Here is a 27,144-nt window from a genome sequence, read left to right on the forward strand (position 1 = left end):
CCTTATGATCATTGCCCTGGGTCAAAGTTTTGACCTTCTTAGAGCATTTTGGCCATTAAATCCTCAAAAATTGCTCATTCTATTCCAATTGCTCGATTTCCTACAATTAAACATAAAAAGCATCAAAGATCTCATATTAAGCTTAAAACTAATCAAAGAACGCACTTTTGGAGTGTGTATCAATACACCACCCAGGTTGCCAGGGGATTGTCAGGGCCAAAAAGGGTCGAATCCAGAATTCAAATCCTAAGCCTATTGTGTGGATGATGTTACAAATATAGATCTTTGGGATCCAACATAACATGCATATAGGCTTTAGGTCATGTGTTAGGGTGCTTAGCCCTTTGAAGGCACCTTTCAATGCACGTATGACCAGTGCGTATCAAGATTACTCTACGTCAATATGACCAGGATATGGGTACAAGTTTGGTGATGCATTTATTCAGCTCATGTCACTATTTAAGAATTGTTTTCCTGAAATTTATAAGTATTTATGTTATTTATGGTTTGCAGATCTTGAGTTTAAAATGTTACTGATTTGAAAAAATTTATCAGCTCGTGATATTATTTATGAATATTTTTTTCTAAAAATTAGATTTATACGAATTGATGATCTTCTGTTCAAAGATTATTACAATACAACACATTTACATATTTATGAATTACTACTTCTGATATGAAATGTTTCCATAAAACCTATTTTTCTATAATCTACAACTCACTAAGCTTTCTAAAACCTATTTTTCTATAATCTACAACTCACTAAGCTTTCTAGTTCTTCTTTTCTTTTTATTTTCCACCACCAGATTGCTCAGGATTTAGTTGATAGTTGCCGCTTAACTCATCAGTTTCTTTTTGTTCTACTTCAGCAATCTAGCTTTACTAAAATCAAGATTTTTCTCATCAAACTACATCCGTTTACAATTTTTTATGACGGATATTTGGAAAGATACGATACATGAGCTTTACTTGGTGCAAGAGAAAATTTGGTACAGATGGCTACATTGCTGATTTCAAGAGACATGTGGGTGAAATCAAGAAATGAAATGAAAGTGAATTTAAGTCAACAGTAATTGACATGATCTTTCACCCTAGAAATTAGAATTTTGATCCCCCATCTGGACAGTTGCACTAAAAAAAAATAACAAAAAAGAAAAACAAAACTATTACCTATTAATGATAAGTTGCATCTGAATTCGGTATTGAAATAGTTTCATGTAAGACTATAATATTCTATGAGCTCTCTCAAGCTCCATAACTTATATTGAAATTGGTAATTTGTAAGCCACAATTGTCATTGAATCCTCCAAACTAAAATAATGAATTCACATCTATATGACTCGAAAGTTTCATATATGATAAACTACTTTGTCGTGGTTTTATTTAACCTTCCCTTTTGCTGATGAATCCATTCAGCTGGAGAGATTAATTTATGTGCCAAGCAAATGATACAACCACCCATTTGCAAAGTGTACTCGATTAAACGACACAATTCATTCTCTCTTTGCTCCCCAAAATTTACAACTGTAGCTCTTCTTTCCTTGCTTATGAATGGCAGGCAAGATACAGTTTCAATCACATCTTTCTATTAAGAAATGTTACAATATGCGGATGTAAAACATGTTACAGTATGCAATATGCACAACTTTTACCGATAGTTCATCACAACATCATGACAAACTAGCCATAAGACTAAGCTGAACGAGGCCAAAAAAAAAAAGAAAAGAAAATAAAAACAACCAACCAACCAACCGACTAGTAGTTACAAAGCGCTGAAGAGCAGAGTAGAGGCTGCTTCTAATCATCATATCTGAAGATCATCCAATGAGAGCTCTTGTGCACTCAACATCTTAAGCTTCTGTATCAGTTAAATACAATATTTATGAGAAATGATGGGTGTTACATAAATGGCGGAAAACAACTCCAAATTTGAATATAGAAGGTTAAAGCTAAATACCGTAATAAATTGTGGAGGATCATCAATACTTGTTGAACCTAAAACTATCTCTCTCCTCAACTTCGTTGTAAGCTTGTGACAAACTCTAAGCTGTAGGTTACAAAGATATAACTTATGTATACAGATAAGTTAACTAAAGAGAAGCATAAATGACAACCTATTCAAATTATATAAGAAAAAATTTACCTCGGACCTAGTTGCTCCACCTACAATAAATACAAAGATACGCTGGCCCATCTTCTTGAAATCACTAGATGCATGCCTCAGAATTGAATCACTGTCAAAAAAAGGAAATTGTTAAACCTACAACAATGGCATCGTAAAGGAAATATGCGAGGAGAAAATTCTACTCTATCAGATTGTTACAGGTTCAGATCTCAATATCTTACTGAGTCTCCAAGTAAAACCCTAAGCATCAATGATTAAATAACAAAAATTAGAAAGACATCAAATATATGTGTCAAATGAACCACACAAATTTGAATGCCATCTGAGAACAAGCACAATGTGAAAATCAAAAACAAAAACAAAAAAACAAAAACAAAAAAATAACAAAACAAAACAAAAAAAACTTCAAATAAAATAAATAACCACCTTGAGTATCCATCATCCGAATTACGAGGTCGGGCCCATGTTGGAGTCCGTCTTGATCTCAATGAATGAGCAGCTGGAGGTGGCTGAACTGCTGCTGTATGAGATGGTCCATGATAAGTTGGACTGGGGTCATTTATACATGGATAATCATCCTTGGACAATTCACCTTTGCTAAGTTTTTCAACTAGTTCCTGGAAAATAGTTTGGGTCAACAATGACATTGTGATTTTGAATAGATTTCAAGAAAGGTAAATACCTTAAAAACCATTAGCTTTGGAGAACATGGCATTCCCCAGCTTAAAATGGTAACACTAACTATGACCAAAAGGATACGTTAAGTGTCACCCTGATTAAATTGAATTCAAGATATTCGGTCCAATAAACAAGAAATGCAATGTTCTTTTAATTGTGAATCAACATCAATAAAACATGGCAGACTGAAAAGTCATAAAATATCCGGTTTATGATAAACACCACCTGCTCAATAGTTTAGAAAAAAATGATTGGATAGATGTCTGGGCCGTACATCATCAATGCAAGTGTTCAATTCACCACTACACCGATTGGATTCTAACAGAAGTACCACCCATCAATGGTTAATATCAATTGAAAAGGAAATAACATTTTTTAATTTGAATTTGAAATAAAGACCTATTAATCCCTACCATCCACATCAAGCTGATAGGTTAGAGCAAAAATAAAAATTTCAATACATACTGAATAATTATAAAACATGACCATCCAGTCATATCTAACCCAATAAAACCTATTAATAATTGCATACGTAGATTGAACAAATAAGTCTGAACATGGTTTCACCTCTATCATGGGATAAAACCGCGATAATTGCCACGTTTCTTCCTCACCATTTTGTTGTTTCCTAACTGCACGCTTCTTCTGATGACAAAAGTATTGTCAGACATTAATCAAATAAATTAAAGAAGCTAAGAGATAGACAGTTGAGTTGTCTTAGGTAAGTGCTCTCTCTCTCTCCTCTCCTCCTCTCTTTCCTCAGCCACTCCATTTCCTCTTTCCTTGTTCCCGACACCGATTGCTTGAGTTAGAGTTCCTTCAAACTACATATTCTTAAGTATCTAAAGTTATCTTTAAAGTTGCTGTGTTGCTAACAATTATTTTTGCATTTAGCAAGATGTTTTCTTATTAGAAGAATTGAGCAGCCATCAGAAGATTTCTCTCAGTTTCAATGCTCAAGTGGTTAGATGAAGTGATGAAATTGTTGATTTTTCCATCGCATTCTTTTCTTTTCCAAAAAGAGGGGGGGGTTGCACCTTGCCAAATTCAAATGAGAGAAAGGATGGTTTTTGAATTTGCTTCTTGGCCTTTCTCAGGAGGAAGAAAGAATCTTCATATTCCTTTAGGATTTGACAAGAAGGGTTTGGCTGTTTTCCAGTATGCTCAATGATATTGTAATATGGCCTGGGAGCTCTTGTTCCTTTTCCTTCGAGATATGTCACCCTCTTTCCAATATGGAAGCGATGGATGTGGTTTGCTCTTCTTTCGTTACTTGGAGAGTTACTTTTTTAGAAGAGGAAAAAATGATGTCAGATTCTGGAGCCTTAATCCTATGGACAGGTTTTCATGTGAGTCTTTCTTTCATTATTTGGTTGATCCTTCACCCTTAGGGGTGTCGGTCTTTACCAATGTTTTAAAGGGTGTCGGTCTTTACCAATGTTTTAAAAAGCTATTGAGGCTTACGCCTTTAGGCTCGCCTTGAGGCAAAATTCTAAGATTTAGCCTCAAGGCCTACGCTTTTCTTGAACCATAGGAGGCTTACACCTTTGTGAAAAAGCATCAGGCTTAAAATCTATGTGCCTCGTTTAATGATTAGAAAAATAATAGTGCTTTGCCTAGTCTCTTAAAAAATATTAAGGTTTAAGTTGTAACAATTTGAATTAGGACTACCTTTTACTATTGTGACTTTAAAACATTGAAGGAAAAAATTTATAGTATAAATCAATCCTATTAACGATAATAGTAGTAGTAGCGATGATAAAGATATCCTTATAGAATTTTTTATTAAGTGAAAATTGTGGGGGGTGAATTTTCTTTTTGCACTTTTATATGACAATCATGTTAAGCAGTTCTTGGTCATACCAGTTTAGTATTTTTAAAATATTTTTATCCATCATTTGAGGCTTACACCTCATACTGCCTCGAGGCTTACGCCTCGCCTCTTCAAGAAGAAAAGCCTCGAGACCGCCTTTTAGCATTTTAAAACATCGGTCTTTACCATTCTTTGGAGGCTTAAGATACCTAAGAAGGTTAAAGTTCTTTACTTGGCAGGTTCTTCATGATCGTGCTAACACGTTGGATAGGCTCGTGAGAAAAATGCCTTCGCTGGTTGAGCCTTTTTGTTGTATTATTTGTCAGAAGGCAAAGGAAGATCTGGATCATATTATCTGGCGCTGTGATTATGCGAGTTGTGTTTGGGGTTCTTCTTTCCAGACGTTTGGGTTGATGTATGCTCATCACATAGACGTTAGTGATATGATTGACGAGTTCCACAATCCACCTTTTGGGGAGAAAGGTCATTTTTTATGGTGTGTTGGGTATGAGCAATCTTATGGGTTTTGGGGTGAGTGAAATAGTCTGAGTGTTTAGAAGAGTGGATGAGGATCCTTCGGAAGTTTGGTCCCTTGTTCATTTTCACGTTTCTCAGTAAGCTTCAATTTTAAAAAATTTTGTAACTATTCTATAGGGCATTATTTTGCATAGTTGGAGTCCCTTCTTATAAAGGAAGCTTCACTTTTTGTGGGCTTGTTTTTTCATATGCCCGAAGGTTCTTTCATTTTTTCTCAATGAAAGTTGTTTTAGAAGGAAAAAAAAATAAAATAAATAAATAAATAAAAAGAAGAAAAAGAGAGTGCCAAGTTCCAGATTCTCAATTCTCAAGAGATCATTATGGGGAAGCTTTGGAAGGTCTTTTACAGGATTTAGTAGAGAAGTCATTGGTTAAGCCAAACCAAGTAAGTTTCACTCCAATATCTCCTTCACAAATCCCTTCTAATCTCAATTCGATTGTGGAAGTTTGTGGAATTTGTTGGATTTCCTTTATTTCTTGTAATATAGGTTTATTTATTATGTGTATGTTCATCATTTATGTTCGTAAGATTTTTTTCCTTATCTGTAGATGGTCTTTCTTCTGTATAAAGAAGACTTTGTATTTGATTAAAAATATAGAAGAATATACTACACTATTTTCTTCTCAATTTCGACTGAATTCAAGTGGATCAAGTCTCTTCACAGATTCCACATTCAGTAAAGTAAATCTCCTTGTTTGTTGCACTTTACAATGAAGATTATTTCGTGGAATACTAGAGGACTTGGAGACTTTCCTAAGAAGGGTTGCTGTGAAAAAGTTTATTAAAAGTCAGAACTCTGACTTAATACTTCTGCAGGAGCCCAAAAGAGGAGATCTTGACATTGCCTTCATCGAATCAATATGAAGTTCTAGAGACACTAGATGGTCTTTTGTAGAATTTTTTAGTAAATCAGGTGGAATGATAAGTCTATGGAATGGGAGGAAGCTCACGGTTTTAGAAGTCTTTATCTATCAATGTTATGACTCAGTGCAAGAAGACCTTATGGATTCAATTCTTCTCAAAGTTCTTATGCTCTCTTTGATGCGACTCGATTAAAGGCTTCTTCTTGGTGTCCTCCATCCAAATACATTGAGGGGTTTTCAATTCATGACATCTACCGTAGCTGGATTGCTTTTATTGAGACTTATTAAGTTGCTCTTTCGTTTTTACTTCCTGGTTGTATGTTTTTCTCTGATATGTTGTTTTGGCTATGTGTTTGGAGCCTTTATGTCTCTAAGGTTTGATTTATCTTTTTGCTTCGAATTTCTTGTATTCTTGAGCATTAGTCTCTTTTCATTTACTTAATGAAAAGTCTCGGCTTCCCTTTCAGGAAAAAAAAATGTCCATGGACCTAATGACTATAAAGAAAGGAGATTTCTGTGGCCAGAATTGTTATCTTTGTCTCCTTATATTTCTGACCCTTGGTGCTTGGGAGGTGATTTCGACATAATAAGATGGGCACATAAACATTTCTCGGTAGGAAGAACAACCAAAGGAATGAGAAAAGTTAGTAATCTCGTAGCTACTGCTGATCCCCATATCAAATGGTAATTTCACTTCGTATCAAGGAGGCAATGTTTCTTCACTCTCTCATTGATAGATTGTTCATTACCAAAGATCGGGATGCACTATTGCTAATACTAGAGTTTCAACGCAATCTAGAACAATTTCAGATCATTTCCCATTATTATTAGAAGCTGGTGCAATTTTATGGGGACCATCTCCTTTCTGTTTTTGTAATAGCCGGTTGTTACAAAAGGAGTGTCTTGCTGGGGTTGAAGCTTCAATTGCTGGTTCTAGATTATAATGTTGGGCAGGTTTTTGTTATATGTTCTAAGCTCATAATAAAAGATGCCTTGAAGACTTGGTTTTCTGATTTTGAGAAAGAAAGGATGGAAAGAGAAAAAGGCTTAATTGCAGAACTTGAAAATTCTGAAGCAAAGGCAGAGGGGGATGTCATTTCCTCACTAGAAATCGATAAAAGGACTGCAGTTAAAGGAGAGCAACTGAGTTATATTTAATAGAAGAAAAGAATTAAATTCTGAAAAGTAAGCTAAATTGGCTTAAGTTGGGTGATGAAAGTAACTTCTTCCATCGTTTCTTGGCAGCATAAAAAGGGAAAAAACTTAATCACAGAGTTGGTTCCAAGCACTGGCACTTTCGTGTTTACTTTTCAGGAGATAGAGAAAGAAATTTTGGGGTTCCTTGCTTCATTATATCAGAAATGTTCGTGTACTTGTCCTCTTTGAATCTACACTGGGTCCAAGTTTCAGTTGACCAGAATCAAGCTCTCACAATATCCTTTTCATTGGAAGAAATTAAAAGGGTAGTGGGTTTCTTGACAAGAATAAAGCTCCCGGTCCATATGGTTTCATTGTTGAGTTCTTTTTGAAGATTGAGATATTTTTCGCACCAATTTTCAGAGGCTTTTTGAGGAGTTCTATGGGAATGAGAGATTAAATGTGTGTATCAAGGAGAACTTTATTTACTTGTTCAGAAAAAAGAATCTGCTATGTTTGTAAAGGATTATTGGCCAATTAGTCTCACAACTTCAGTGCATAATATTGTTGCAAAGGTCCTAGCAGAGAGATTAAAAAAGGTAATGTCAAGTATCATAACTCCCTCTCAAAGCGCCTTTATTGGTGGAAGGCAAATTCTAGATCCAGTCCTCATAGCAAATGAAAATGTGGAGGAGTATAGAGTTGAAAAGAAGAAAGGGTGAATCTTGAACCTTGATTTAGAAAAGGCCATTGATAGAGTTAATTGGGATTTCCTAGAAAATGTATTGATATTAAAAGGATTCGATGTAGACTAATGGGTGTGTGAGAAACCCAAAATTTCAGTCTTCATTCATGGAAAACCACAAGGAAGAATAAATGCTTCCAGGGATCCCTCTCTCCTTTCCTTTTCCTTCTGGTCAGTGAATTGTTAAGCACACTAGTTGGTCTTATTCATGAGAAAGGGGCCTATGAAGGTTTCATAGGGGGGAAGGATAAAGTACATGTTTCCATTCTCCAATATGCTGATGCTATGTTGTTGTTGTTTGTAAAGATGATGAAATGATGAATGCTCTTAGCAAAATTATTAAGTTATTTGAGTGGTGTTCAGACCAAAAAGTCAATCGGAAAAAAACTGCATTGTGTGGAGTGAAAATTGAAGATAGATTGCTGGCTGCAGCTTCTCGCTTGAATTGCAAGGCAGAATCTCGACTGTTTATGTATCTTGGGCTCCCTCTTGGAGGTTATCCAAGAAAGGTATCTTTTTGGCAGCCAATTATTGATAAAATTCAAAAGAAATTAGATAGATGGAAGTTTTTTGCTTTTCTTTTTGATAGAAACAACTTTCATTGAGAAAAATGAAAGAATACAAGAGCCACAAAAAAAAGCCCAAAAAGCCCCGTTAAAGAAAGGGTTTCCAACTAAGTAAGATACTACCTAAAGAAAGGAAGTATTTTAACTTGTCTCGTGTAGGAATATTAACTTTGAACAAGGCAGTGCTACTTAATCTTCCCATATATTATATGTCCTCTTTTGCTATGCCAATGAAGGTGATGGAGGAAATAGAGAAGATTAAGGAATTTCTTTTGGGAAGGGGTCAATTGTAGCAAAATCAACCTATGGTCAAGTGGGATTACGGTGGCCTCAGCTTTGGTGGCCTCTAGAGCAGAATTATGTCTGTTAGCAAAGTGGGGTTGGAGATTTATTTATGAAGAGGATGTTTATGGTGCAAGGTGGTGAAGAGTATCCATGGAGTGGCTCTCATAATTGGCACATATCGGGTATAGTTGGTAGAAGTCTTAGAGGCCCTTGGACTAGTGTCTCTCAAGCTTGGTTGCAAGTTGAAAATCTTGCCTCCTTTAACCTCGGCTTTGGCACTAGAATCTCTTTTTGGCATGACACTTGGCTGAATTCATCTTCATTGAGCTCTACGTTTCCATGTTTAACCCGAATTGCTTCAAATCCCAATGGCTCGGTCTTTGATCATTGGGACTTGAATACTTACTCTCATGATCAATAATTTTAGAAGATTTTCGAAGGAAGAAGAGTTGCTGGAATTTCAGAATTTATTGGCAGCTTTAGAAGGCCAAAGAGTGGTTGAAAGACAAGATTGAAGAAGCTGGAAGTTGGAAGCTTCAGGTCAGTTTTCTGTTAAATAGTTGTTCGAGCACTTGACTGCATCCCCTCCTATGGATAAAAAGCTACACAAAGCTCTGTGAAAACTCAAGCTGCCCAAGTAGAGTTAACATCATCATTTGGTTACGATTTTTGGGGCTCTTAATTGTTCAAAGTTTCTTCAAAGAAAGCTTCCAAGTCACTCACTTTTGCCCTCAATTTGCCCTTTCTGTTTGGAGGATAAGAAAACGCCAGCACCTATACTTTGTATTTAGTTTCTCTAAAACATTTTGGAGAAAGTTATAATCTTTGTTTGATCTCCAATGGGTTTGGTGCAACGACTTCAAGGCTAATGTGATTCAGATAGTAGTGGGGCCTTCCTTAAAATCTCATCCTCATTTGTTGTGGGTCAATGAAGTTAAAAGCCATCCTTCTAGAAATTTGGTTTGAAAGAAACCAACACATTTTTCACGACAAGTCACTCCTTGGTTAAGGAGTGATCAATATGAGATTGCTCGCATCAAAGCTTCTTCACGGTGCTCTCTTTCTAAATTATTTGGTGATTACTCATTTCAAGACATTAGTTTAAATTCAAGATGCTCTAGTATTGTTCTTGTTATGTTCTAGAAATTTTCATTTGTCGCTATGTTTTTATTTCTCCTATCTTGAACTTTAAGCATTAGATTCAATTCATTATTCCAATGAAAAATCTTGTTTCTGTTTTAAAAATAAAAAATAAAAGAGACACATTTTTACCTTATGAATATCAAACTTTAACGAAATTAACCCTAATGAGCTTTTCTTGCTATCAGGTGCAGCACCAAGTAATCTCATGTTGGTAACAGCATTCATATCCTCTGGTGGTAGTTTGGCTAACTGCCAAGCATTAAACATCATCAAGATGTGAAGTATGACGAACAAACAACAATAGTATCTTCATTAAGCAATCTTGTAAAATGATAAATAACTGAATTAATTAATAGCTGGTTGGTTGGAAGAGTTGTCATTTCCTTCTTGGGAGTAGGGCAAACTACTAACCTTCATTAAATTTTGACCTTTCTCGCCCTCAAACTTCTCAGGATAAATGGCTGCAAGAATCATCAATAGCCGCAACTTATTTTCACGACTTGCATCCTGCAAAGTTGTCTGATATAGGTTTCATATTTGTATCTCCAGTGACAAGTACTTAAGAACATTAATATAGTTTCAGTAATCACCTCATTGGTCGTCAAAAATTTTATTACATCTTTTGTTCCTGCATCTCCAAAAACAAGATCCTGCTCAATTTGTCCTAATTCTCTAAGCCCCTGTTCCTTGATCAACTTGTTTAGTTTTACTGCAATCTGAATTAAGAAACTCAAAGTCAGTACCTAAAAATTCTTCAGAAGTTATTTCCAACTCTTCTCTCAATAATGAAATTGTTGATTCTATCCCCAGAATAGAAAAGGAAAAAGAAAAGAAGAGGGGGGAACTCTTCTGGATATTCAACATATTGCTTGACCAGAAGGAATGAAGATTTAGATTCCTTCTGCTCGTAAAACATTTTTCAGTTTTTAAGCACATGTGCGGGAGTGATGGCTGAAGTAGAGATTTTAGAAGAAATTTAGGTGCCAGAAAAGTTACCACTGAGATAACTAGCTTGTGGCAGCCAAGCGTTTATAAAAGAAGAAAAGATTTAGGTACAAATGATTTTGTAAAATTCATTTTCATACCTTCATATTGATGTTTGGTTTCAAATTTTTAAAAGTTATTCTGAATTATTATGGTTGGTTTCATATGTGATTTTAGAATTACAAAATTACTAACAATGGAAATTTTTATTTACAAAAAATGGTTAATAGAGCAGGACAAATTTTAACTTTTTTTCAATTTTTTCTTTTAAAAGAACAAAAAGAACAAAAAATGTGGGACTAATTTTGTGGGTGATTCTTGGTCGATCACCCCACTAAAAGTGCATGTCAACTAATTTTTGAAAAATCAACTCTAAATGATATTTTAGATTTTTCTAAAATCAATTTCAACATTTGCCAAACATCAATTTTTGAAAGAAAAATTATTTTGACAATGGCAAGAGTAGATTTTGGCCATGTGAAAATCACTCCCAAACTTACTCTAAGGCTTGATGCAGCAAGGAAATCAACCACAATACAAAACAAAACCTATTAAAATTTTAAAACATCATCTTCTCACCTCCATCTATAAGCTAAAATTGTTTGCTCTAGGAAGGGGAAAAGTAACATACAACATTTAGGTCAAAAGTAACATACAAAACATGTTTGTTCTACAAGAAACTAACCTCCACATGCAAGGAGAGCTTTTCAATTTGTTCACTATATTGTGGCAATGCTTGAACCATCTTTTGTAGATCCCGTGTGGAGAGTTCACTACTATTTCTATAGTAAGGCAGTAAGTATTTAGGTCAGAAAAGTGACATCATAGTAAAGTAGGCTTGTTTCAGTACCGCATATACAACAAACTACATGAAACTTTAGCTCATATAGGTACCTGATGCTTGGTCAATAGTATAAAAGAAACCAGAGTCCAGAGTTCGACAAAGAAATAGACTTTTTGTTTGATGAGAAATGAAATTGTTAAAAAGCAAAGCACAACTGTTTTTTATAAAAATAATAAATATATAAATAAGAAATAAGGAAAAAGAGAGAAAGAAGAAGAAGAAGAAAAGAGGCAAATATGGCAATATTCCCGTAACCCATGTGTTAGGCCCCCAATACTGATCACATATTCTCGCAAGGGCAAGAAAGGGAATACAGTGAAAGTTAGAGAATGTTTTTGCACGTGAGTGTGGTCAATATATAGGGTAGTGTTGCGTAGTATTAAAGTTTTACATGCTTTTGTCTGTAAGAAGTTAAGTAGATGGAAGAGAGAATAAGCCCTCTCGGACAGCTGGGAGTTTGCAGTGTCTGAGGGCTTATTATTTTCGTAATATCACAGTAAGGGAATATCTTACATATTGGTATTAGAGCAATCATCCTGGGGAGAATCAAAAAAATGACCCAAAAAGGCATCGAAGAACGTTTTGAAACAACCAATCAAGAGCTTCTGAGATCGAGAACAACATGGAGAAGTTACCTGGAATGAAAGAGGGGTTAGCGTCGTTGACAAAGGCCATTTATGCGTTGGCCATGGAAATGGCATTGATGAGGGGTAAGACAGCATCGTCTGAGGTCGTGGATGTGTCAACAGCGAGAACAAAGGAAAGAGAAAAGTGTGAGGAAACGAAAGCACGGAGGGAGGATTCCTCGAATAAAGCTGAAGAAGGTGTAGCAGGTCATAGTAAGTTCCAAAAGATTGAGATGCCTGTCATTGGAGATGATGATTCAAATCCGTGGTTGCTTCGTGCAGAGAAGTATTTTCAAATCTGCAAACTAACTGATCACGAAAAACTTACCATTTCTGTAATAAACTTTGAAGGACTAGCGTTGAATTGGTATCGAGGAAAGGAAAAGTGAGAGCCCTTTCATGACTGGAAGGATTTGAAGACCCAACTCTTGAATTGATACCAATTATCAAGAAAAAGAATGCTAGTCAGACAATTTTTGAGAATCAAGCAAGAAACCACCGTGGAAGAGTATTGGAACCGATTTGAAACCTTGATGGCTCCAGTATCCCATCTGTCGGATGAGGTGTTTTTGGAAATCTTTGTTGACGGGCTTGACCCAATTATCAGAGTTGAAGTGAACTATTGGGAGACAATTGGGCTGGAGGCAGTCATGAAGAAAGCCCAACATATCAAAGATAAAGAACTTGTAAAAGAAGATAGTAAACGACTCAATAAAGGAGGTGGGAAGGCCCAATTAGCTAACCCTAGGCCAGATGTAATTATAGGGAAAGATTGCTAAACCCTATTCTATAGGCAACGAGGTAAATAGAACAGTGCTTAGCAGAGACTTAGGAGGATGGAATCCTCCACGTATATTCCATCCCTTCCTTTGAACTGTCTCATACCACGGTCAACAATGCCACTAGACCTTTCATGGGACCAATGAGAAACATTAAAATCGCCCACCAACATCTTTGAAGTAGAGGAAGGATAAAATCAAAAAGTTCTTGCCGAAAACTAGGCCTCTCCCTATATCTTGATTGGCCATAATTGGCCATAAACCCCTGAAATCCAAAACTTAAAGCCAGCAACAAGAGTGAGGACTGAGGGTGGTAAAGGTGTACTGACCCTTGGACATCAGAGATGGATAGAGCATGGTCATTACACATCAGGAGGATACCCTCCGAACCATTAGCATCCAAGGTAGTCCAGCTAATGTTCATTGAACTCCAAAGGAATTTAATAAGTAGACGGTGGATGACAGGGAACTTTGCTTCCTGAACGATAACATAGTAAGGGTTATGTCTTGATGAGGGCCATTTTTTTTTTTTTTTTTGCCAATCTCCAATACCCCAAACATTCCATGAGATAATAATTATAGAGGGATTACCACCCAAGAATAGTCCAGAAGAAAATTCGTCATAATTAATGCTGGTGAAGAGACCTGCGAGTTCTCGAGCTAGTTTGCTTTGCTTCTATGTTGTTTTGGTCTTCTTGGTGGTGGCAGGAATGGACATAATATACATACAGTGTTACAAGGCCAAGGGACAAGTATTCTCATAGCTAATGTCGGAGATGAGGAAGTTTTTCTAATCATTAACTTGATGAAGAAGTCTCTTTCACAACAACAAAACAGGAAAAATTGCATCCAGAAATGCTAAAAAATTATGTAAATATAATATGAAAATCTAATTGAAAATATTTTAAGCATCCAATCATCGGTAACATGATGGATGGAAAGATAATAGTTATATTTAAACAATGACGAAAGCATATTGTTTAAGCAAAACATCCCACATCACCAAGAGAAACACAACTTCGCAAATACTTTGCATGCCCTTGCCACAACCAAAACAACGTTGACCCAGTAACCAGTAATAGAAGAGAGCCATCTGAAACCTTAGGTAGAGATATGAATAAGGTTTCCTAACAAAATACAATTATGGTATTTAGGTTTATCATCCATTAGAGTGACACCTAAATATTTGATTCCCAAGTTCATATTCATACCAACACCACCAAGCATGACCCCAAAAGCAAGCAAACACAACAGCGCTAACCTTGAACCTTGATGGATCTGCGCAGCCTTATTCTTAGATACGAAGTTGGTCATCTTCTCGTGCAATCTTTCACTCGCCTGAAAAGGCCATTTATGAGGGAAACAGAGGATAATGTAAAAAGAAATGCAATAACAACAAGGCATACATCTGCAATGTGCGCATGGCGAAGCTCAAGCCAAACTGGATCATGGTCCTCCAAAAGAACCTCTTTCTTCTCCGGTGAACCACCAACTTTGCTTGGAACCTAAACAATAAAATATCTTAATGCACAAAGAGCCTAAAAAGAGAAAGTGAAAGGCCAGAAACAAATAAAGACCTTACAGAATGCTAGACTTACCTCGTGAACATATTTATTCCCCTCCATACCAAGCAAATCACGGCACATTGCATCATATGTCCATTCATGTATCACAGGAGCGATCTAGGGAATAATAAATAAATAAATAAAACATCCTCACTATAAACCCCCCCCCCCCCCCCCCCAAAAAAAATAAAAAGAAAAAAAGGCTAAATAATAAGTGTTTTATAACTTATAATTAGCCAAACTATGTATGTTATATACCTGATCTATAGATCGATCAAGAATCAACAGCTCACACGTTTCTGACTGAGGAAAATTGGGGATCGATTTCTTATATTTTGCAATACAGTCATAGATACCAGCAGCAAGTTTTGTAGGAATGAGGTCACGGAAAGTTGTAATTGTAGTTGCATCTAAGGACTTGGCAGCTCGGTACCGAACGAAAGGAAATTCCTGGAGAAGGAAAAAGTTGGAGAAGATATGAACAGTATAATGTAATTGCAACATAAAATAAATTCACGACCTCAGAAGGTACATCAAGCTTAAGCCTTGAGGAGTCTCGATGAAAAGCAGTAGATTTTGCCTCAAGGTTTATGCCTCATGCCCCTATCTATTATTGTTAAGAAACGTAAGTTATCAAAAAAAGAAAGAAAAAGAAAAAAGAAACCCTATCATCTCAGTTTTCGTCTTCAAAAATTAATTGCCCTCTTACCATACCCCTTCCAATAGATAGCCATGACTCATCCAATCTAATTTGTTTCATCTTCATTCCAAAAAAGTGCCAAAACAATCTGGAGTCCAAAATGTCTTACATCAAGAGGAAGGAACACGCTAATTGCAATCACACTTGCTTAGCCGTGAATACAAAATGGCATTTCCATAGTTTGAGGTTTAAAACTTGATACAATTGAGGCACAGCCTTGGGATAAATTGAATTTACGAAAACCCATGTAGGTTAAAAGAGAGTATAATAGATGACAAGTTTCCGACGCATTCAACCCTGCAAGGAAACCCTCACCACAACAACTACTAGGTCCATTACAAAGCATTAGAAAACAACACTCGTCTCCATTATTTTTCTTAAGGACAGAAGGTGCTTGGACAAGCTGATATGTTTCTCAGGTGCTTGGACTAGCTGATATTTTTCTCGAGGACAGAAGGTACTTGGACTAGCTGATATGCACCAACATTAATCTCATGAATAACCATCTAACATTATGATATTAAGATATTCAACAAGCAAAGTAAGAGACTACCATGGTCTAAAACTGTCAAGTAGTTCTTCCGTCTCAACACAGGCTGCTCTTATACATTGGGTAAAAGCCCTTTGGTGCCTAATGATGGTGCTCTGATATAGTTTAATGTAGATCGATGGTGGAATAATACAACTTATACAGGTTCGGGTGACACTAAGGGTGCTTTAATAAAAGATTTGTGAGATATGGAAGTCCTTTGCTGGAATTTGAGGTGTGGGTGAAATAGGGAAACTGGATGAGGAAAGGAGGGAGTGGGTGATCCTTAGGTAGCAGTTTGGATGTCATTAATGCTTCCCTTGACAAAGATTCTATACATTGGAGCCTCCCCCATCAGGAATTTTCCCTGTCGACTCTCTTTCTCATTTGATTTTTCCCTAGAAGGGATCTTGATTTCAAAGGACTTCGTTGGGCGATTTGGAAGTCTAAGCTTCTGGAAGCGTAAAGTTACCTGTGGTCAGTTTTTTTTCTTAAAGGCTTCAAGGCTTGCTAATAACATCGCAAGGAAGAGTCGTTACTCGTGTCTCTAACCCACTTATTCTGTCCTCAGTAGAAGAAAAGAACTGGCCCTCCATATTTTCATGAGTGTCAATTCATTAAATGATGGCTTTGGTGTAAGCTATTTGTCCTCTATAGTTTCAGCTTTATATGGGCCAATCAGTTGAAGTGTTTCATCTACAAACTTATGAGTGAGCCTGAGAGTGAGGGTTAAAGAAAAGGGAGGTCCTTTGTACGTAAATGGCATCTTTACTATTTTGCAAAACTATGGTAGAGAAAATAGACTATCCTGGAGAAGTTTAGGACCTTCTCGTTTCTGTAACTTCTTCCTGGACTTCTCTCTGTAAACATTTTTGGAATCATTCAAGTAGTCTCGTGATAATAACCAACAGGGTTTCTTTTTCTTCTTCTTCTTCTTTTTTTTTTTTTTTTTTTGATTCCCCGTGACCCCTTATTAGCCTTTGTAAATTTCATTTATCAACTATATCTGTTTTTCATCCCTCCCCCAAAACCAGCACTAAAATCATGACCACTACTAATGCAAACAATGACATAATTAAGGACGGCTGTTTCCTTTAAGCACAAACAATACCCTTAATGATGCAAAAACTGTGCTAACACGGATAGCCATCTCGTTCAAGCACGCTACACCTTTTTGAGAACTCTCATCATCACAAAAAAGTTCCTCCAAAGCTTTCTCGTTGTTGGTGGTAAAACCCTGAAGAATATTGTCTAGTATATGAGTTGATTATTTTATGGAACATAAATTTAAGATAATGTTGACGCATGAATGAATTTAATCATGAAATGCAACTCAGGGTATAAATGTCCACACTTTGCCCTCGATGAAGAAACATTATTCAAACTCAAAATATTACCTTCTCAACTAAGAACAAATTTATTATTTGAGTACAGACTTATACAGAATAGATATTTCAGTACGCTACGGACAAATATTGGAAAATGAAGTAATCTCTGTAAATTTCCGTAAAGGACTAGTGAGTAGCAGTCAAAACATTGTTTTTTTAGTCAACAAAAAAATATCATGCCACTTTGCAAATACCTTAACGGTAAGCCAACACAATTTATAAAGAATAAAGATATGAGAGCTACAATAAATAAGTTATTTATCATACTCCCGCACTAAGCAACAAGTAGGCTAAGAGGTACCTGGCTGTCTATAGCAAAGTACTCCAAATTCATCTACATATAGACACAAAAGAGAAGTGAAAAAGTAAATATTCATTTCCATCTAGCAATCAAAGGGAAAAAAAATAAGTAACCAGCTGAATTATAATCAAAAGAGACTGCAATGAAAAAAATAAAGCAGAAACTTTAGCCTTGGCCAGGAGATCAATAACCTCTTTTAGGGCAGATATGCGAGGTAAAACAGTTGAATCCCTCTTGATTTGACTAACTAATTCTTTTGATATAGGTGAACTGAAGAAAACAAATGCCCTTCAAGGATACAAAAAAAATAGATTCAACAACTATTACAAAATTTTGTTTTTTTTCTAAAAAAAAATAAAGATACTCAACTAGAAGCATTAAATAATTGAGAAGTACATACTTCCGGTATAAAGGAGCTCTCCCAGCCATGTCTGAAAGGAACATGATAACACTGCAAGTTCAAATGTGAGAGATCATGAAGAATTCAACTCCAATTTAGGCGCTCAATCTACAATAATAAATAATCCTAAATTTACTCCAGTCCTGTATTTATACAAAAGTTCCCTTTTTATTTTTATTTTTTTTTTTATAAGAAACATAAGAAATTATCATAACAAAAAGCAAGGGAGGAAGGGTCCCTCTGACGAGGTTAGAAAATCTCCTCTGCCTGAGGGGGCTCTATTTCATGTATCTATAAATATGAAATAGACAAAAGTGATTCCGTTACATTATATTTATATAAATGAAATAGAAGCTTTTTCTTTTCTACTTCAATTTATGCAATATAAGAGAAATAAGCACAAATTAAGACAAAAACAGAATGAGGCAAACATTCAAGTCATAAACGTCAAAGAGAGAAGTGAACTCAAAGTGCAGAAGACCAAATAAAAAGTCTAAATCTCTGCAAAGTAAAAGGTAAAGCCAAAGTATGTGTTGAAATATGATGTATTTGCCCTAAGGGCATTTTTGTCTTTTTACATTGTGTCTCCTGCTCTAGGGTTTTTAGTCTTGGGTCTTTGTTGTGTAGTGTGTGACAAAATTAATAAAAACTTCTCAATCGTGATTTTTTCTCCCTGGTCTAGGGTTTTCCACGTAAAATCTTATCTTCTTTCTTCTTCCCTTTTTTCAATATGGTATCAGAGCAAGGTGATAAAATCCTCGTCGGGATAGAAGAAATTCAATCATCAACCCTAGCAGGTGATGGGAATACGACTGAAGCTTCAACCAATGCTGCGATTCAAGCCGCTGTCGACCGATACCTCCGATCTATTCTCGGCCAGCAGTAGATCAGAACCCTAGCAGCACAGCAGCAGCCATCTATGTCAAACACAACCGCCCAGCTGGGAACGCTTCCAACCGCGCCGATCTGGTCAGATGCAGCATTCTAGCCACACCGATCGGGTCTCCAACCACCTTCCAGCCGCTCGGATCCAACGTTGCTCAACCGTTCGTGCATCATCCTTCAGCTGATGGGGTCCCAGCCGCACCAGCTCTGAGTCTTCCAGTGGGTAACTAGCCAAAAGCACCGCTCTCCTCTTTTCCAGCCACGCCGCAGTCGGGTTCTTCGTTCCAGCCGTAACCTTATTCGGTCGGCTCTGCCCTTCCCACGGCTGAGGCTTCTTTTTCTGGTTCAAGTGGGTAGAAGCGAGTCTTCAGCAAGTGGGTAGAATCGACACCATATTTTCTCCTCAGCATGGATCAATTGGTTATGGCAGCTCCGTTGGAATCCAACAACAGTTAGCGAGTCTTCAGCAACAGATTGCAACACTAGGGGCAGTATTTGGGACCACAACAAATCTTCAGATACATTCCCATCCTGACTTGACGTCTGGCCTCCCGTTGTATTCGGAAAATCCGGTAACTTACCCTAGTTTACCTCCTGTGAATCTTTTATCTGGTTCTGTGGGGAATTCTGTAGGGATAACCATAGGAGAGAAACTAAACAGCCAGAATTATTTCTCCTAGTCTCAATCCGTTAAAATGGTCCTCAAAAGGCGACATAAGTTCGGGTATCTGACTGGTGAGATACCGAGACCAAACCTAGAGGACCCTCAGGAGCGTGTCTGGAAGGGAGAGGACTCTCTCCTCCATTCAATACTGATTAACAGCATGGAACCTCACATCGGAAAGCCCTTGCTTTACTCAGCTGCTGCTCAGGATATTTAGGAGGCTGTCCAGAAACTGTATTCGAAAAGGAAAAACGCTTCACGTCTATATACTTTACGGAAACAGGTCCATGAATACAAACAAGGGACCATGGACGTGACGTCCTACTTCAATAAATTATCTCTACTGTGGCAGGAGATGGACTTATGTTGTGAAATTGTCTGGAATTGCTCATGCGGCAGGGACCAGTATTCGAAGATTGAGGAAACTGATCGTGTTTATGACTTTCTAGCTGGCTTGAACTTAAAATTTGACACTGTTCGGAATCGAATACTAAAACAAAGGCCAATACTGTCTCTTATGGAGGTTTGTCTTGAGGTCCGATTAGAGGAGGATAGGACACGTGCTATGAACGGTTCCATGGTTACTACTGTGGACTCACTGCTTTTGGGGTCAAGTCCTCTGGTTCTATTAATGACAAGCAGAATGGGAAATCTCCTCCGATATGTAAGCACTGCAAAAAGTCGTGGCACACGAAGGATCAATGGTGGAAGCTCCATGGTCGACCTCCAAATGGCAAATGTCACCATCTGAATGACAAGTCGAAGTCTGGCCGAGCTCTCGTGAGTGAATTTGTTGATGTTGCGTCGCAGTCTCAGGTGACCAATCCAGTTGACTCAGGTATTGTTGGGATCGGCACTATTGTTCAATCAAGTACTCCTCAATCCTTTAGTTTCTTTATGGAGGGAAATGAATCTTGGATACTTGACTCAGGAACAATCGATCACTTAACTGGATCATCTGGTCAATTCCTCTCCTACTCTCTGAGTGTTGGAAATGAGAGAATTCAAATTGTATATGTCCTTTGCTCCTATTGTAGGGAAAGTTCATTTGTCTCCATTTCAGGGATTGGTTTTACAGAATGTGTTGCACGTACCAAAGATTTCTTACAATTTGTTGTCTATAAGTAAAATAACCAGAGATTTATACTGCGGAGTTATTTTCTCACCAGATGCTATTTCTTTTCAGGACCTGAGCTCGGGGACGACGATTGGCACTACCCGATATGATAGGGGCCTCTATTTCCTTTCCAATGATGCTTCCTTTAGGAGTTTATCTAGGACTAGTTTGTTATCGTCATTTACTGTTTCTGAAAAAGATTAGTTGTTATGGCACTTTCAACTTGGACATCCAAGCTTTCAATGTATGAAGTACTTGTTTCCCCATTTATTTCATAATGTGGATGTTTCTTCTTTGTTTTGTGATGTCTGTATACGTGCAAAACAGCCTAGGGTTTCCTTTGCTTCTCAGCCTTATAAACCTTCCCAACCTTTCCATTTGATACATAGTGATATTTGGGGTCCATCCAATGTCAGACTGTGTCTGGCAAGTGTTGGTTTGTCACTTTTATTGATGATCACACCCGTCATGGGTGTTTCTTCTCACTGATAAATAGAAGTGACGTTTGTTTTTCAACAATTTCACACTACCGTCGAAACCTAGTTTAATGCTAAAATCGTCATTCTTTGAAGTGACAATGGATGGGAGTTTGTTAATCATACCCTTCGTGAGTTTTTTTACTAAAAAAGGCATCGTCCATCAAAACTTGTGTGATATACTCCTCAACAAAATGGGGTGACTGAACGGAAGAATCGCCATCTTGTTGAGGTTGCTCGATCTCTCATGATTTCTACATCATTACCCTCGTATCTGGAGAGGGATGTTGTACTCACTACAGCTCACCTCATCAATCGAATGCCCTCCCACGTTCTTAAATTCCAAACATCCCTCGAGTGTTTTAAAGAGTCTTATCCACGCGTCTTTTTCCAGATGTTCCCCTCCGGGTGTTTGGGTGTACAGCCTTTATTCATAACCATGGTCCTCACCAAAGTAAGTTCGCTCCTCGTGCCCAAAAGTGTGTTTGTTAGCTATCCTCTTCATCAACGGAGTTATAAGTCTTTTCATCCGTCCTCCAAAAAGTACTTTGTCACTATGGACGTCACGTTCCTCAAGGATAAATCTTTTTTTCCTATTAGTCCTCTTCAGGGAGAGACCATTAGTGAAGAGGCTAACACATCCACATCCACATATGCTTTTCCTATAGACCTTCTCCCTGAGCCCATCCCAGATACAAACGACCCTGTCCTTCCTACGAAACAGGTGTCGTGGATAACATACTATAGGAAGAATCTTAGAAAGGAAATAATTCTCCCTGTTGCTCCACCAAAAGTTGTCCAAGAGTCTGAACCGACACCAGCTCAAGGTACCTCTTTTTCTGATGATAAAAGTGAGTGTGTTGAGGGTGATGTGGTTAATGAGATGAATTCAGATGGAGTCAAGATCGTGGATGGTAATGAGTTACCATGAGGTACTCAGGAGACTGAATGCTTGCAATAAAAGGATGAGCGTGGGCCTCTTCACCAATCTTGTACTGATGAGCAGTTAGAAAAACCTGGTGATTATGATGTTACTCTTGATTTGCCAATTGCCCTAAGAAAAGGAACTAGATCGTGTACCAAGCATTCTATGCGAGTTTCTTGTCTTCCAGTAACTTATCTTCGGGGTTTAAGGCCTTCACTACCAACCTGGATACTGTGATGATACCGACCAGTGTGCATAAGGCCATGGAAATTCCTGAATGGAGAGTTGCAGTCATGGAAGAAATGAGAGCACTTGAAACAAATAAAACTTGGGATCTGGTTGCACTTCCTAAAGGTCATAAAACCGTCGGGTTCAAGTGGATGTTCACCATTAAATACAAGTCTAATGCGACTCTTGATAGGTACAAGGTCAAACTAGTTGCAAAAGGGTTTACTCAGACATATGGGGTAGATTACTCGAAAAACTTCTATTCAGTGGCGAAGCTTAACACGTTTTGAGTTCTTCTTTCAGTTGTTAACAAAGACTGGCCCTTACATCAACTAGATGTAAAGAATGCTTTCCTCAAAGGTGAGTGAGTAGAGGCGGCCTATATGAACCCTCCTCCAAATTTTGAAGCACATTTTGATAATCAGTCTATAAACCGAAGAAATCCTTATATGGCTTAAAGTAGTCTCCAAGAGCGTGGTTCGATAGATTCACTACTTTTGTTAAGTCCTTGTTCAAGGGCATTCTGATGATACCTTGTTTACTAAGAGATCGACATCAGGGAAGGTTGTTGTTTTGATTGTCTATGTTGTTGATATCGTTTTGTCAAGAGGCGATACAGTTGAGACTGTTAAATTAAAACAAAGGATGGCAAGTGAATTTGAGATTAAAGACCTTGGCAGTCTAAGATATTTTCTTGGGATGGAGGTAGCTAGATCAAAGGAAGGGATATTCATCTCTCGACAGAAGTATACTCTGGACTTGTTGAAAGAAACTAGCATGACTGGGTGTAAACCTGCTGATATGCCTGTGGAAGTTAATAGCAAGCTGGGAGATTATGTTGAAGATGTTCCTTTAAATAAAGAGAGATAGCAACATCTCGTGGGGAAATTGATTTACCTGTCTCATACCAAACCCAATATATCATATGTTGTCAGTGTGGTTAGTCAGTTTATGCAGGCTCCTTATGAGAAACACATGGAAGCTGTTACTCGGATTCTGAGATATTTGAAGTCTACTCCTGGAAAAAGCTAAATGTTCAGGAAACATGACAAAAGGTACATTGAGGCCTACACTGACTCAGATTGGGCAGGTTGTGTCACAAATAGAAAATTTACTTCAGGGTACTGTACCTTTGTGTGGGGAAATCTGGTTACCAAGCGAAGTAAGAAACAAGGCATTGTTGCTAGAAGTAGCACTGAAGAAGAATACAGAGCTATGAGTCTGGGAATATGTGAAAAAATATGGTTAAAAAAGATTCTAACTGATCCTCACAGTCATGGTCCCATGATAATAAGACGGCTATCAGTATTGTCAACAATCCCGTGCAACACGATAGACCCAAACGTATGGAGATTGACAAGCAATTTATCAAAGAAAAACTGGACAGTGGCAGTTATTCCCTATATTCCTTCAAGCCAACAGATTGTTGATGTTCTCACCAAAGGGTTACCAAGACAGAGCTTTGACACTTGTGTTAGCAAGTTGGGTCTTATTGATATCTACGCCCCAACTTGAGGGGGAGTGTTGAAATATGATGTATTTGCCCTAAGGGCATTTTTGTCTTTTTACATTGTGTCTACTGCTCTAGGGTTTCTAGGTTTGGGTCTATTTATATCGAGTCTGTGTGTTGTGTAGTGTGTGAAAAAATTAATAAAAACTTCTCAATTGTGATTTTTTCTCCCTAATCTAGGGTTTTCCACGTAAAATCTTGTCTTCTTTCTTCTTCCCTTTTTCAATAGTATGGTCTTAAAGTTTACATCAAATGGAACTATTACATGGAACTATATAACTGTAGAAATCATATAAGAGAATACATATATTACTTCTCTCGAGAAGGCTGAACGAAGTAGATAGCATCCATGGATGGTAGTGGCTGCCTTCGTCGGTATATGTCTTCGACCACTGCAGCACCAGAACAATCTAGATACTTTCAAATTCAAAATGGAGAGTAGATCTGGGTTCCAAAAGCATTACTTTAGTAATTTACCACAATCCTAATTGTTAAGAAAAAGTTTTAAATTCTTCTTCCTTTCGGTTTCAGATGAAGATCACATAAATAAAATTTGAGTTTATGGATGGATCAACTAAATAATAGAAATCTTACCACAAATATATGTACTGCCTATTAACAAATAATAATTACTTAGGGATTCGATACATGACTTCAAATAAAGAACACATAAATATGGCTTTTATTTATGGATGGACCAACAAAATAATAGAAAGCATCACCAAAAACATACCTACTGCCTAATAATTATTAATTTACTACAGGATTCAAATCATTATGATTCAACGTCAAACACTGTATTATAATGAGAAAGGACTTGTATTCTTGCTGTGTTTTGGGGTTATGTCTTGGGAGAAATAGTAGGATTTTTAGGAGTTTAGAGACGTCCATGAACAAGGGGCTGAGATCTTGCTAGCTTTAACACCTCCTTGTAGGCGTTCATGATGTAGTAGGATTAGAGTAAATTAGAGAATTATGGGCAAATCCTTAATTTATTAGGATTAGGATTAGTTTCTTTGATTTATTAGGATTAGGCTTAGTTTTATTAATTTATTAGGATTAGGATTAATTTCTTTGGGATTAGTTTCTTTGATTAATTAGGATTAGGATTAGTTTGTTTTCCAATTCTCCATAAATAGAGAGATTATCTTCTTGTGTTGACAAATTTTGATTCATTTGGATAAAATTCTCTCTTGATATTATCAGTTCGTCATTTCAGTTTTTTATAATTATCAAGAGTTCTTATCCTTTTGGATTGGAGGCTGATTCTCACTCAGTTTTGAGATTCATTTTTGTGGCGCTGTTTTTTTTGTACACCCCGTAAATTTTTTAATTCCCTATGAAAGGTCAATTTCCCATTGTTATAAAGTCAGGCAATGAAATGGAAAACAAATGATATATACAGTGGAGATTGGTGCATGAGGTATTAACGTGTTATTTTCACTTCCAGAGTTATAAACCACCTCTGTGTGGAGTTTTTTTTTTTTTTTCTTTTGCAGTAAATGCAACTAATATCATGAAACTGCAATATATTGTCTACACAACATGAGTGAATCACAGACGACACTCTAGACTCATTGGTATAAAATTTCTTAGAGAATTTGTCTGTGTTTCTTACATGAAACACCTTCATCTGTGATATCAGCCATCTTGCATGCGTATGACATAATCTTGACGGTAAGTTTGTCCATGATGAGAACCTGCAAACAACAAATCCAAGCAACAAGAAATTTAAAAGGGAATTTGATGTCAAAGCGAAAGCAAACTAATGATTATTGCTTGTTCATAAAGAAAACTAAACAGGAATAACTCCCAGATTTTTTTCACCAGAGGAAGAGGATGAAAAACACACATAGAGAACTTCCATAAACTCCAAATTGGAAATTCCAATTTTTTTTTCCAAGTACCCCATCAAGACAAGTTCCATGTAACAAAAAGTAAACTGCTACATTAGGTTTTGCAAATTCCAAAGCCACGTAAAAGTCATATGTTTAGTGAATGAAGATGAGTAACAAATACGCTCAAAAGCAATTTGGTTAGATGAAGACGGTTATGATTTATGAATATGGCATACCTTCCAAGTTGATTTGGAATCCCCTGTTTTAGCTGAGCGAAGCATCTCATGCAACAATCCTGAAGGTGAATGTAAAATGGATATAAGTATATCGGTCAATTAGGTGTCATGATGCAATGCACTGGCCATGTGGAAAGAGTAAAAATCTAGTTGATCTTTTGTAATATGCAAGATTAAAAAAAATGAAAAGTTGTTGGGAGGTAAGTATTTTTCATAGAAACAACAGCTTTCCTTAAAGAAAAAGAATGGAAAAATACAAAGGCATAAAAAAATAAAAATAATAAAAATAATAAAATAAAAAATAAAAACCCACGGAAGAAAAGGATTTTTTTTTTAAAACGGAAACAAATCTCTTCGTTGAAATAATAAAATAAGACTAATGCTCAAAATACTATATAGGAGACAAAACAGAAAGAACTGACAAGATACAAAATCAAGGACAATGTAAACACTTAGCAAAAGAATACAAGCTAACTAGTAGAAGGAGAAGAAATAAACACACTCCCTTTTAAACTAATGTCTTGAATTGAAAAGTCTACAAAAAGTTTAGAAAGAGTGCACCAAGTGGAAGCTTTGACTCGAGCAATCTCAAAACTATCTAAACCAATGAAGTGACCTATCTTGGAAAATGTGTTGATTCCTTTCAAACCAAATTTCTGGAAGAATGGCTTTGATTGCATTAACCCACAGGTGACGTGAGTGTGCTTTTAAGGGTGGACCAACTAAGAGCCGAATTATGTTTTCCTTAAAGTCATTACATAAAACCCAATGAAGGTTAAACAATGTGAATAGCTATCTATAATTTAAATTTTCCTTAAACTTTGCTCTCTCCTCTCTCCTCTCTCCTCTCTCCCCTTCCCTCCCTCCAGCAATCCATTCCGACCTAACTCTGAGCCCTCTCCCCATCTCCGACCAAGCTTTGCCTATTCCCACCAACCTCAGCCCTCCCCTGTGACTCTCGTCTCATCTACCTCTCATGGCCCCCCATCGACCCTCCCCTCTAAGCCTAACTTAGTCGTCAAAGTTATTAGTTGTAGAATCAAGGACAGCCATTTATGTGCCTTCCTCCAAGCTGGTTCAGTAATCATAGAAGATGTGGAAGCTAAAAAGCAAATCTCCTTGTCAAAATCGCAGCTGCTTTGGTTGGTGGAAAACATCTCAACCCTTTCGGAACTTCCAACATCCAGCTTCTTTGCCAAAAGCGGTCAAGATGCTTCTGGTGTAACCAAGATTTCTAAGATCAGAGTCTATTCAAA

The 27,144-nt window shown here is 37.0% G+C and overlaps 1 protein-coding gene across 17 annotated transcripts in view; it reads right to left on the reverse strand.

The window, feature by feature from the left end:
* Nucleotides 1-1,564: 1,564 nt before the first annotated feature.
* LOC120068094 (SNARE-interacting protein KEULE-like) overlaps nt 1,565-27,144 on the reverse strand; it is a 35,951-nt gene continuing 10,371 nt past the window's right edge. For 5 of the 17 annotated variants that reach the window (XM_090308111.1, XM_090308108.1, XM_090308115.1 and 2 more), the window contains 20 exons: nt 25,889-25,947; nt 25,433-25,514; nt 24,128-24,206; nt 18,010-18,060; nt 17,801-17,897; nt 17,610-17,642; nt 17,032-17,157; nt 14,950-15,141; nt 14,725-14,808; nt 14,533-14,631; nt 14,388-14,464; nt 11,563-11,659; nt 10,484-10,609; nt 10,305-10,412; nt 10,023-10,142; nt 3,371-3,448; nt 2,552-2,742; nt 2,144-2,234; nt 1,958-2,047; nt 1,565-1,858 (listed from right to left, as the gene is read on the reverse strand). In XM_090308111.1, coding sequence (XP_090164237.1) covers nt 1,805-1,858; nt 1,958-2,047; nt 2,144-2,234; nt 2,552-2,742; nt 3,371-3,448; nt 10,023-10,142; nt 10,305-10,412; nt 10,484-10,609; nt 11,563-11,659; nt 14,388-14,464; nt 14,533-14,631; nt 14,725-14,808; nt 14,950-15,141; nt 17,032-17,157; nt 17,610-17,642; nt 17,801-17,897; nt 18,010-18,060; nt 24,128-24,206; nt 25,433-25,514; nt 25,889-25,947 — 1,934 coding nt within the window. In that variant the 3' untranslated portion in view covers nt 1,565-1,804. Of the gene's footprint in view, nt 1,859-1,957; nt 2,048-2,143; nt 2,235-2,551; nt 2,743-3,370; nt 3,449-10,022; nt 10,143-10,304; nt 10,413-10,483; nt 10,610-11,562; nt 11,660-14,387; nt 14,465-14,532; nt 14,632-14,724; nt 14,809-14,949; nt 15,142-17,031; nt 17,158-17,609; nt 17,643-17,800; nt 17,898-18,009; nt 18,061-24,127; nt 24,259-25,432; nt 25,515-25,888; nt 25,948-27,144 lie in introns of all 17 variants that reach the window. The other 12 variants (XM_090308112.1, XM_090308117.1, XM_090308118.1 and 9 more) reach the window with 6 other exon arrangements.

The sequence above is a fragment of the Benincasa hispida genome, chromosome 12 (assembly GCF_027475165.1).
Source record: "Benincasa hispida cultivar pf3 chromosome 12, pf3_genome.v1.1, whole genome shotgun sequence".
In the NCBI taxonomy this organism is placed as follows: domain Eukaryota; kingdom Viridiplantae; phylum Streptophyta; class Magnoliopsida; order Cucurbitales; family Cucurbitaceae; genus Benincasa; species Benincasa hispida.